Below are 11,946 nucleotides of genomic sequence, written 5' to 3'. Positions count from 1 at the left end.
TCTCTCTCCTCCTCTCTCTCTCTCTCCTCTCTCTCTCTCTCTCTCTCTCTCTCTCTCTCTCTCTCTCTCTCTCTCTCTCTCTCTCTCTCTCTCTCTCTCTCTCTCTCTCCCCTCTCTCTCTCCCTCCCTCTCTCCCTCCCCCTCTCTCTCCCTCTCCCCCTCTCTCCCCCCTCTCTCTCTCTCTCTCTCTCTCTCTCTCTCTCTCTCTCTCTCTCTCTCTCTCTCTCTCTCTCTCCCTCCCCCTCTCTCTCTCTCTCTCCTCTCCCCCTCTCTCTCTCCTCCTCTCCCCCCTCCCCCTCTCTCTCTCTCTCCCTCTCCCCTCTCTCTCCCCCCATCTCTCTCTCTCCCTCCCTCTCCCCTCTCCCTCTCTCTCCCTCTCCCCCTCTCTCTCTCCCTCCCTCTCTCCCTCCCCCTCCCCCCTCTCCCTCTCTCTCTCTCTCTCCCTCTCCACCCCCTCTCTCTCTCTCTCTCTCTCTCTCTCTCTCTCTCTCTCTCTCCCCTCTCTCCCCCTCTCTCTCCCTCTCCCCCTCTCTCCCTCCCTCTCTCCCTCCCCCTCTCTCTCTCTCTCTCCCTCTCCCCCTCTCTCTCTCTCTCTCCCTCTCCCCCTCTCTCTCTCCCTCCCCCCTCTCTCTCTCCCTCTCTCTCCCTCTCCCCCTCTCTCTCTCCCTCTCAGAGTAAGTGAGGCAGGCCAAGTTTGTATTTTTGTATTATATTTTTGCACTATTTTTGACACTTGTGTCTAGGGGTTATGCACGAAATGAGCTTTGAATGGCAAATCAAATGCCCCCTCCCTATTTTTTGTAATCAAAGTTACAACTCTGCTTACTTTGTGGGCATGTGTATTTGTATATAGAGTTTCCAGTTTTCAAAATGCCCTGGGAATTCTCATGAATTAAGGATGTTATTTTGTCAACAATTTATGTCCTAATTATTCACTGAGCAGTTGGACTGCTATACACATAAACAACGCCCAATAACACCCGACAGAAACGGTCCGGGATTCAATCCGACAAAATGCATTGGTCATGTTTAGGCGATGCCGGAGGTGCCTTTTAACCTCTAGAAGTCAAAGCCTTTGGCCTTTACTACTTTGGCCCAAAGAAATGCATTGAATAACACATTTATAAAAATGACAGTAAAACAACAAACGATAAGGAATAATGTGTTGAGGTGTCTGTCCTAAATCTATGAGATGTAAGAAAGCTCCGGAAAATTTTATGGGACACAAATGTAACCTCTTTTTTTTTGTTGGCAGAAAACTACCTCCATACTCCCATTCATTTGTATGGGTTACCTTCAGACGAGTCCCTTGACACTTGTGGGGGTCATAGAGCAAAAGGGAGAGCACCATCTTGTTTGTGAGAGTCTTGTCTTTCCATAGAGTCGTATTAGTCCATAGGCCAAACCGTTTGGACACTACAGACATTTTCATGGGAAGACGGATTCGTGGGATGTCTCCTGCTCTGACAAACAGCGCCGTAGCTCTGCCGCTTTCCACCGCAGATGTGGAAGGTCGGCGGGGGGCTGACGTGGTGGACTGAGACGCAGCCCACGTAAAACAGCAGATATCTTTCGCTTACACGGACACATTTTGACTGAGATTTTTTTTTTTACTGTGTGGTTCAGATTGACAAACAGGTGACTCTTTTAAAAGCTCATCCACACTTGAGCAGACATTCACATCGTTCACCATGAACACGATCTCCGTGAAGATTGGGGAAATTCCCTTTAAAGGGTGCATTGTTTGGTAGTTCAGTGTGCAGCGGTAGGATGCGCTTTCACACCGGTAGTACACAGTTTGAATGAATACTGGCCATATTTCAGCATAGCCTGTGGACAACAGACCTCAGGGCCTTTTAGTCTGAGCTGAATCGGATTATAAAAAAAAGGCTTAGCATTATTAAAGTCTTTGTTTGCAACTATTGAGAGGAGTTCACTTTGCTGTCTTTCGACATGTGTTATTACCTCACAAGGAGAGCAACATCCGATATAGCATCAGAAAGCTTCCGAGGAAATTATAGATGATCTTTCAATTAAGGTCATGTGATTCTTAGCATTTTACTCGTGATATCTCTACACGGGGTCATAGAATGGACAGAGACATGTAAAAGAGGCAACGGGTGTGTTTATCAGCACTGTCTCTCCGTTTCCTGGGAGGAGGAGTTTGGGAAGTCTGGGGAAAAAGATCATGTGAAGAACGAAGTGGTCGTGGTAGCTAAACGAACAAAATATTCAACCTGCTCGGCAGCAAGACTTTACCCCTCCCTTTCTGTTCATCAATAGCAAGTTCAGGAACAAATAGGTACGGAGGAAGAACACAAGTGAGTAAGGGAGCTCTAATATGGAGGTTAAGGGGTGTGGGGGAAGAGATAGATGGCAGGGAAAGAGTGGGATGAATGGATGAGGATGAAAAGATCAATATCGACAAAAGAGAGATTTCGGTATTAAACCCCTTACTGATCAGTCAAGCACAATGGCGCCAGACACGAATAGCTACTGCCGGGAACATAATGGGAAATGCTGAAGATAGAGGATTAAATGAAAGTGATACAAATATAAACAGGGATGAGCAATTAATCATGGAAAAATCACGAGGATGGGATCTAATCTTGTCAAATACAGCCCTATCTTTCTTTGTAGAACATTCCTCCTGCGACAGTAAAAACAGCCCAAAACCCACAGGGGTACTCAGGTGTGCCACTACAGTAGTAACTATGAGTGTAAAGGACTCCACGGCTCTAGTTTGGCCATTCCAACAGATTGCAGTTGGTGTGTTTGTTCGTGTGCCCTTTGAGAGAAGGCAGCATTTGACAGCAGGCGGTGCCATTTGGCACAGACCCTCACCATAGATGAGAACGCAATCATTCCGGGGATTCAGGGGATGAGTCGAGAGGATTTAGAGCAGAAACAAGTAAATAAACAAGGACGTTCACACATCACACTGGAAAAGGGCAGAGATAGAGAGGCAAAAAAAGAGAGGGAAGGGTAAGCATTAGATAAACAGTGGAGGAGATTGATAGGAAGATGATATGATGCATTTTTTTGTATGCACTATCATAATTTGCATCTTTTAAGACTTCAATACAACGTGTTAACTGCAGTCATGCCCCATCAGGGGTGTAATGATATGCAATCCAGTGGTGTAATGATATGCAATCCAGTGGTGTAATGATATGCAATCCAGTGGTGTAATGATATGCAATCCAGTGGTGTAATGATATGCAATCCAGTGGTGTAATGATATGCAATCCAGTGGTGTAATGATATGCAATCCAGTGGTGTAATGATAGCAATCCAGTGGTGTAATGATATGCAATCCAGTGGTGTAATGATATGCAATCCAGTGGTGTAATGATATGCAATCCAGTGGTGTAATGATATGCAATCCAGTGGTGTAATGATATGCAATCCAGTGGTGTAATGATATGCAATCCAGTGGTGTAATGATATGCAATCCAGTGGTGTAATGATATGCAATCCAGTGGTGTAATGATATGCAATCCAGTGGTGTAATGATATGCAATCCAGTGGTGTAATGATATGCAATCCAGTGGTGTAATGATATGCAACCCAGTGGTGTAATGATATGCAATCCAGTGGTGTAATGATATGCAATCCAGTGGTGTAATGATATGCAATCCAGTGGTGTAATGATATGCAACCCAGTGGTGTAATGATATGCAATCCAGTGGTGTAATGATATGCAATCCAGTGGTGTAATGATATGCAATCCAGTGGTGTAATGATATGCAATCCAGTGGTGTAATGATATGCAATCCAGTGGTGTAATGATATGCAATCCAGTGGTGTAATGATATGCAATCCAGTGGTGTAATGATATGCAATCCAGTGGTGTAATGATATGCAATCCAGTGGTGTAATGATATGCAATCCAGTGGTGTAATGATATGCAATCCAGTGGTGTAATGATATGCAATCCAGTGGTGTAATGATATGCAATCCAGTGGTGTAATGATATGCAATCCAGTGGTGTAATGATATGCAATCCAGTGGTGTAATGATATGCAATCCAGTGGTGTAATGATATGCAATCCAGTGGTGTAATGATATGCAATCCAGTGGTGTAATGATATGCAATCCAGTGGTGTAATGATATGCAATCCAGTGGTGTAATGATATGCAATCCAGTGGTGTAATGATATGCAATCCAGTGGTGTAATGATATGCAATCCAGTGGTGTAATGATATGCAATCCAGTGGTGTAATGATATGCAATCCAGTGGTGTAATGATATACAATCCAGTGGTGTAATGATATGCAATCCAGTGGTGTAATGATATGCAATCCAGTGGTGTAATGATATGCAATCCAGTGGTGTAATGATAGCAATCCAGTGGAGTAATGATATGCAACCCAGTGGTGTAATGATATGCAATCCAGTGGTGTAATGATATGCAATCCAGTGGTGTAATGATATGCAACCCAGTGGTGTAATGATATGCAATCCAGTGGTGTAATGATATGCAATCCAGTGGTGTGCAACCCAGTGGTGTAATGATTTTGAAATGCAATCTTTTTCAAGTGCTGTAGACGGGCATCAATGACCATTGATCTGTATTGTAACTGAGCTGCCCAATAATGTTGATCTACAAGTGTAGCGTTCAGCCACAACTTTGAGAGAGGGGCACTCTGGGACTAAAGGCAAAGGACACGTTGTGTAGTGGTCACGTCATTGCAGATGGTGACATGACCTATTTTTAAAGGCTACATCAAATGCTGCTCACCAAAATCGGTTATATAGCAAATCAGCTTACCAATAACAGAGAGATGGTATGCTTGTTGAATAATCAAACAAAAACAATCTAGCATCTCAACAGAAGTGGAAGTGAAAGTATCTACCTATTTCTCGAACTGCCACATGCAAGACAGGAAAGCCTCTGTTGAACAACAGTTTTAGTAAAATCATTGTTGATTGATTGATTTTTTTTACCGATAAAAAAACAACTTACAAACTTCACACCCAAGACAGTAACTTAGGAAAAACAAACACCCTTGCAAAAAAAGTATCTATAGGGAGGGCGCATGTAATGGATTGTCCTGTGCATGGTTTGTGAATGTCCTGTATATATCCTGTGGGATGTCCCCCGGGTAATTGCTACAGAGTGTTACAGCTGGTGGATGAAACCATGTGCACGATTACCTCTCTCCCCACTTCCTGTTTTTAAAATCCCTACCGGTCAAGCAATAATAACAGTTTAATCTCTGTTAAGGTTACACTTAAGAGCTGAGAGGGCTCCTCTGCACCCAGGGGACTATTAGCAAGAAGGAAGGATCTTTCTAAGTAATCGTAATACGTTATCTTGATATCGCTAAATTATAGGAATCTTCTTTTTCCTAACTTCAATAACCACTCTGATTATAGTGTCAGAGATCAATTTGGATATAGGTGGTTCTGGATTCTCTTCCAAAGTAACACGATTTTCACCCCTTTTGAAATGAACCAAACATTGTGGTTCTTCGGCAAAGGAACAATGGTGGATTTGAAATCGCCGAGCTGATAGTCTCAACACAGCAGTTCCCTGTGTCTGAGTCTTCTGAGGAGGGGTTGGTTGGAGGTGTTCAAGGGCAGTGTTGGGGCTTTGTGGGTATTTCCTGTTGTCGCCACTCCTCTGGGAGGGTCTTTCTGCTGGGGTGAGTCTGGGGCTTGGAATGGACACCTGAAGGCCCAGCGGGAGTGCCGTGCTAGATGCAGGAAGGAGAGAGATACGTATAAGAGATTACTCTGATGCATCGCAAACACGCATACATGCACACGAGCTCACGCACGTAGACACACACACACATTCATGCGCAAGGACAGGCAAGTGATAAAAAAAAATAAAAAAATGTCTATTGTATGTCAGAAATGGCTGTATGGTCATCTCAAAATAGATTAATTATAGCTTCTGTTCTGTACACCGTGTGCTTACCATGGTAACGTAGATGCCCTCTCCTCTAGAGGGTGTGGGAGGGGGCGGGGCCCTGAGCCTCTGGAGGGTGACATAGCAGTTTGTGTCCTGTGGTCGTGTTAGAGTGAGCAGGTACAGTCCGTGTTACAGAGGGAAATGTTACACAGCTGGGAAATCAGAGTGGGTGAAGACACCAGTGCAGCTCATAGGGATGGGTTATCATTGGTTTATTCATTGACTGCGAGGGAAGCAGTGAGAAGAAGTGAGGGAGAGAGAGACTTAGACGACGATTGTTACCTGAGTTTTTGCATGCGGGTTTGTGTGTTTGCTTTAATTACGTGTATGTTATTGTTTGCATGTGTTATTTTATTTTTTTATTTAACATTTATTTATCTAGGCAAGTCAGTTAAGAACAGTTACCTTGTTTCCATTGGCTTCCTGTGTGTCTTCTCCGCGTGTTACTTTCACCTGGATGTGACTGAAAGAGCATACCAAAAAATTTTTAGCTTTCATTGGTTTTTGTATAGCGTTTCATGTCTCCAATATATTTGTCTTGTTTATCTCTGCCTCTAAAATAGGCATATCTTGTACATGTTTTTTTTTTACTCTGCTCTCTCCCTGTCTTCTCCTTTCTCTCATGTCCACCTGCTGGTCTCTCTTAGCATTATCTCACCACTTGTCGTTTTGTTGCCGCGGTGACCTCCTCCGACACACGCATATTCCCACTGTGACTCCGCCCACCAGGAAGAGTGAAAAAAGCACGCAGCAGAGAGGCAACAGCCAATCAGGATAGTTTACACCAGGTTTATGGAGGTCTCCTGGGAAACTCCTGTGCTGCCCTGGGAAAATCAAGGTGTAAAGACGAAAGATAAATCTGTCAACCTGATTTGTATAGCCCAACTCCTTTTTCAGCATATACACATAGATTTCTTTTTTATTTACATATAATTGTTTTTAATGCTTGCTTAGCAAGTCCAGTTGTTATCATTCAAGATGAAGTATGTACCTGATCTCTCCACCACTGTGACCTGTGTGTGACTCTCATGGATGTCTGAATAGCCATGTGGAGAACGCAGGCGACACAGGTAGGTGCCACTACGTTGGACTGTCACCGACAGCAGCAGGAGCGAGAAGTCACCTTCAGAGATGTTCCCAACCAGAGACACTCTGGGTTCAACGGTGACAGTTTGATTATGGTAGTGGTATATGAGATGGTGCCGGGCTTTATCCATTGAGCCCTGTTATTGTGATTTTTTTGGTGCTCAAGATTAGTACAAATACAAATAGTACTGAGCATATACTATATATCTACAGTTGAATTACTGAACATATACTACATATCTACAGTTGAAGTCGGAAGTTTACATACACCTTAGCCAAATACATTTAAACTCAGTTTTTCACAATTCCTGACATTTAATCCTAGTAACAATCCCTGTTTAAAAAAAATATATTTGACCTTTATTCAACTGTTATTTAACGGTTATTCAACTTATTATTTTCAATGGGTTAACTGCCTTGTCTTAGGTCAGTTAGGATCAACTTTTTATTTTAAGAATGTACAATGTCAGAGGGAATGATTTATTTCAGCTTTTATTTCTTTCATCACATTCCCACTGGGTCAGAAGTTTACATACACTCAGTTAGTACTTGTTAGCATTGCCTTTAAATAGTTTAACTTGGGTCAAACGTTTTGGGTGGCCTTCCACAAGCTTCCCACAATAAGTTGGGTGATTTTTGGCCCATTCCCCCTGACAGCTGGTGTAACTGAGTCAGGATTGTAGGCCTCCTTGCTCGCACATGATTTTTCAGTTCTACCAACAAATTTTCTATGGGATTGAGGTCAGGGCTTTTTGATGGCCACTCCAATACCTTGACATTGTTGTCCTTATGCCATTTTACCACAACTTTGTAAGTATGCTTGGGGTCATGGTCCATTTGGAAGACCCATTTGCGACCAAGCTATAACTTCCTGACTGATGTCTTGAGATGTTGCTTCAATATATCCACATAATTTTCTCTACTCACGATGCCATCTATTTTGTGAAGTGCACCAGTCCCTCCTGTAGGAAAGCACCCCCAAAAAATGATGCTGCCACCCCCGTGCTTCACGGTTGGGATGGTGTTCTTCGGCTTGCAAGCCTCCCCCTTTTTCCTCCAAACATAACGAAGGTCATTATGGTCAAACAGTTCTATTTTTGTTTCGTCAGACCAGAGGACGTTTCTCCAAAAAGTACAATCTTTGTCCCCATGTGCAGTTGCAAACCGTAGTCTGGCTTTTGCTGAGCGGCCTTTCAGGTTATGTCGACATAGGACTCATTTTACTGTGGATATAGATACTTTTGTACCTGTTTCCTCCAGAATTTTCACAAGGTCCTTTGCTGTTGTTCTGGGATTGATCTGCACTTTTCACACCTAAGTACGTTTATCTCTAGGAGACAGAACGCGTATACTTCCTGAGTGGTATGACGGCTACGTGGTCCCATGGTGTTTATACTTGTGAACTATTGTTTGTACAGATGAACGTGGTACCTTCAGGCATTTGGAAATTGCTCCCAAGCATGAACCAGACTTGTGGAGGTCTAAATCAAATGTCTTTGGTCTTGGCTGATTTCTTTTGATTTTCCCATGATGTCAAACAAAGAGGTACAGAATTTGAAGGTAGGCCTCGAAATACATCCACAGGTACACCTCCAATTGACCCAATTTATGTTAATTCGCCTATCAAAAGCTTCTAAAGCCAATACATAATTTTCCGGAATTTTCCAAGGTGTTTAAAGACACAGTCAACTTAGTGCATGTAAACTTCTGACCCGCTGGAATTGTGATACAGTGAATTATAAGTAAAATAATCTGTTTGTAAACAATTGTTGGAAAAATGACTTGCGTCATGCACACAGTAGATGTCCTAACCGACTTTCCAAAACTATAGTTTGTTAACAAGACATTTGTGGAGTGGTTGAAAAACGAGTTTTAATGACTCCAACCTAAGTGTATGTAAACTTCCGACTTCAACTGCATGTCACTTTTTAGAAAACATGATATTACACCAGCAATCCTAAATGCTACATTTGTTGTGACATTATATATTTTGAGGGATTTACCTTGTCAATGAACTCCCACTCCGCACTGATCTGGTGATGTCCCAGACTTTTCAAACACTGAGTGAGGTTGCAGGACAGTCGAACACTCGAGCCCACAGGAACCTTCTTCTGGTCTGGGCCTGTCACTACACAACCTAGAGCACTATACACTGTGGATACTAAAACACACACACACACATGCACATGCACGCGCATATGTATTCGTTTGAGGTACATAAGAGTGATACTACAATTCAAGATCCACACACATGAATAAATACTTGCTCACCACAGACAATGACGGTTCTCAATGTGGTCTTCCCCATTGCTTGACAATATTTGTGCTCTACAAAAGAAACAAACAAAGAGTACTTTCATTATAGCTCATGTTTCACTAAATGTGAGTACATTTCAAGAGATTCATTCCAAAACAGAATACATCCATGTTCACAAATGTTGGTAAATGAGCTTTTATTGTATAAAGAATTTCTGAAAGAGATTGGTGTGTTTTTCCATTATCTATTCATGGCATGGGTTTGTTCATTGACAGACATGTATTTGTTTAAAATCTGTCACTGGTTTAATTTCAGAGAGACAAATAATCATGTTTTTAATTGCAAATTGCTATACATCCGTCTCACTCGCAGAGACATAAGTAGTACTGCTAGGTTTGACACTGTCAAATGTAACAAATAACTACATTTTTAATATAAAAAATGTACAAATTACACATTTGTGACATCAATATTTAAAAAGTGCCTTTACATGTATGTAAAACATTTCCATTTGACATTTTAGTCATTTGAAGGATATTCCATGCTAGAAATTGCCAAGAAATTGAAAATCTCGTAAAACACTGTGTGCTACTCCCTTCATAGAACAGTGCAAACTGGATCTAACTAGAATAGACAGAGAAGTGGGAGGCCCCGGTGCACAACCGAGCAAGAGGACAAGGACATTAGAGTGTTTGGTTTGAGAAACAGATGCCTCACAAGTCCTCAACTGGCAGCTTCATTAAATAGTTCCCTCAAAACACCAGTCTCAACATCAACAGTGGAGAAGTGACTCCAGGATGCTGGCATTCTAGGCAGAGTTCCTCTGTCCAGTGTCTATGTTCTTTTGCCCATCTTAATATTTTATTTTTATTGGCCAGCCTGAGATATGGCTTTTTCTTTGCAACTCTGCCTAGAAGGCCAATATCACGGAGTCGAATCTTCACCGCTGTCATTGAGACTGGTGTTTTGTGGCTACTATTTGATGAAGCTGCCAGTTGAGGACTTGTGAGGCATCTGTTTCTCAAACTAGTCACTCTAATGTACTCGTCCTCTTGCTCAGTTGTGCACTGGGGCCCCCCACTGCTCTTTCTATTCTGGTTATAGCCAGTTTGGCTGTTCTGTGAAGAGAGTAGTACACAGCGTTGTACGAGATCTTCAGTTTCCCAGCAATTTATCTCATTGAATAGCCTTCATTTCTCAGAACAAGAATAGACTGACGAGTTTCAGAAGTTCTTTTTTTCTGAACATTTTGAGCCTGTAATTGAACCCACAGATTCTTATGCTCCAGATACTCAACTAGTCTAAAGAAGGACAGTTTTATTGCTTCTTTAGTCAGAACAACAGTTTTCAGCTGTGCTAACATAATTTCAAAATGGTTTTCTAATGATCAATTAGCCTTTTAAATTGATAAACTTAGATTAGCTAACACAACATGCCATTGGAACACAGGAGTGATTGGTTGCTGATAATGGGCCTCCATTGCCCATGTAGATATTCCATAAAAAATCTTCCGTTTCTAGCAACAATAGTCATTTCCAACATTAACAATGTCTACACTGTATTTCTGATCAATTTGATGTTATTTTAAAGGACAAAAAAATGTGCTTTTCTTTCAAAAACGAGGACATTTCTAAGTGACCTCAAACTTTTGAACCGTAGTATGTATCATACACATCTAAAATCAATAATTTAAAAAATCTGAGAACAGTAATATTTTACACAACAATGAATGTGCCCGTAGGCAATCATTTCTGACAAGAAAAATCAACAATTTATAAAAGTTGTGGATGTATCGTTTCGAACTCTTCATTTAGACTATTACCATTTAGACATACACAAGGATTCAAAATGTGATTTGCACTAGTCTGCCTATCATATACTTACAGTATATCTCCTTCACAGATAGAACAGCCATGTTGCCAATGTGCCAACCATTATATTTCCATATTCTTGGGTGACCAACACTTTCAATAAAGCTCCTTTTTTTTTTTTTACATTACCATTGTCTTACCTATTACCTATTGTCTTACTTGCCTCTCTGATGGTTTACATAGTTGTTTCTCTGTTTTGGATTTTAAAGGAAGTCCACCCTGGTCTCTAATGGTCAATGGACCTCTTCTCTTTGTCACAGTGGAAATGCTTACAGCTACAAGGTTCAAAAAAGTCACAGCAAGATACTGGTGGTTCACCTTCCCTGAACTGTGCATATGTGTGTTTAGGTGTGTGTGTGTGTGTGGGGGGGAGGGGGCAGATTTGCATGTCTGGCTGTGGTCAACTGTTTCGTTTCAGGAAAGAAGAAGAAAAACACACACCTTCAAAAAGTGTCTCAGATGTGTCCTTTTTTTTGCCAGTACGTCAGAAAACACACGCATGCCACCATGAAAGAGCTGCAAAAACCACATCTGCTTTTTTTTGTGGTGAGACTCTCTTGATACACCCGTGAGATATTTAGCGAGCATCGTCTGGACTACTATTTAGTTACGCCTATTTATTCACGTGTGACGAAGGGTCCTTTTATCCCACTTGGTAGAAGACAAAAAAAACAAAACATGACATTTTCCCTTAAAAGTAATGCATGAACATGGGACAAAAACAAACACACAGTGGAAACTTTTATTCGCCACTGTGACTCAAATAGTCCCACTTTCTCACATCCTCTTAGAGGCGCCGTGAATAAAT

At 41.8% G+C, this 11,946-nt stretch overlaps 1 protein-coding gene across 4 annotated transcripts; it reads right to left on the bottom strand.

Annotated features, from left to right (window-relative positions):
• Nucleotides 1-4,670: 4,670 nt before the first annotated feature.
• Nucleotides 4,671-11,500, bottom strand: LOC118385692 (uncharacterized). 4 transcript variants are annotated; one of them, XM_035772920.2, is made up of 8 exons: nt 11,152-11,500; nt 9,282-9,338; nt 9,014-9,171; nt 6,916-7,147; nt 6,583-6,748; nt 6,330-6,387; nt 5,931-6,017; nt 4,671-5,703 (listed from the first exon to the last, which is right to left on the bottom strand). In XM_035772920.2, the coding sequence occupies exons 2-8, from the start codon at nt 9,316-9,318 to the stop codon at nt 5,581-5,583; spliced, it is 861 nt and encodes a 286-aa protein (XP_035628813.1). In that variant the 5' UTR covers nt 9,319-9,338; nt 11,152-11,500; the 3' UTR covers nt 4,671-5,580. The 4 variants fall into 4 exon arrangements, with proteins under 4 accessions (XP_035628813.1, XP_035628808.1, XP_035628798.1 ...); XM_035772915.2 differs by having other exon boundaries at nt 11,302-11,500; XM_035772905.2 differs by having other exon boundaries at nt 9,014-9,338; nt 11,152-11,497.
• Nucleotides 11,501-11,946: the final 446 nt, after the last annotated feature.

Source organism: Oncorhynchus keta, chromosome 1 (genome assembly GCF_023373465.1).
Source record: "Oncorhynchus keta strain PuntledgeMale-10-30-2019 chromosome 1, Oket_V2, whole genome shotgun sequence".
In the NCBI taxonomy this organism is placed as follows: domain Eukaryota; kingdom Metazoa; phylum Chordata; class Actinopteri; order Salmoniformes; family Salmonidae; genus Oncorhynchus; species Oncorhynchus keta.
Note: the sequence above shows the minus strand (reverse complement) of the source record. Positions and strands in the feature narration are given on the sequence as shown.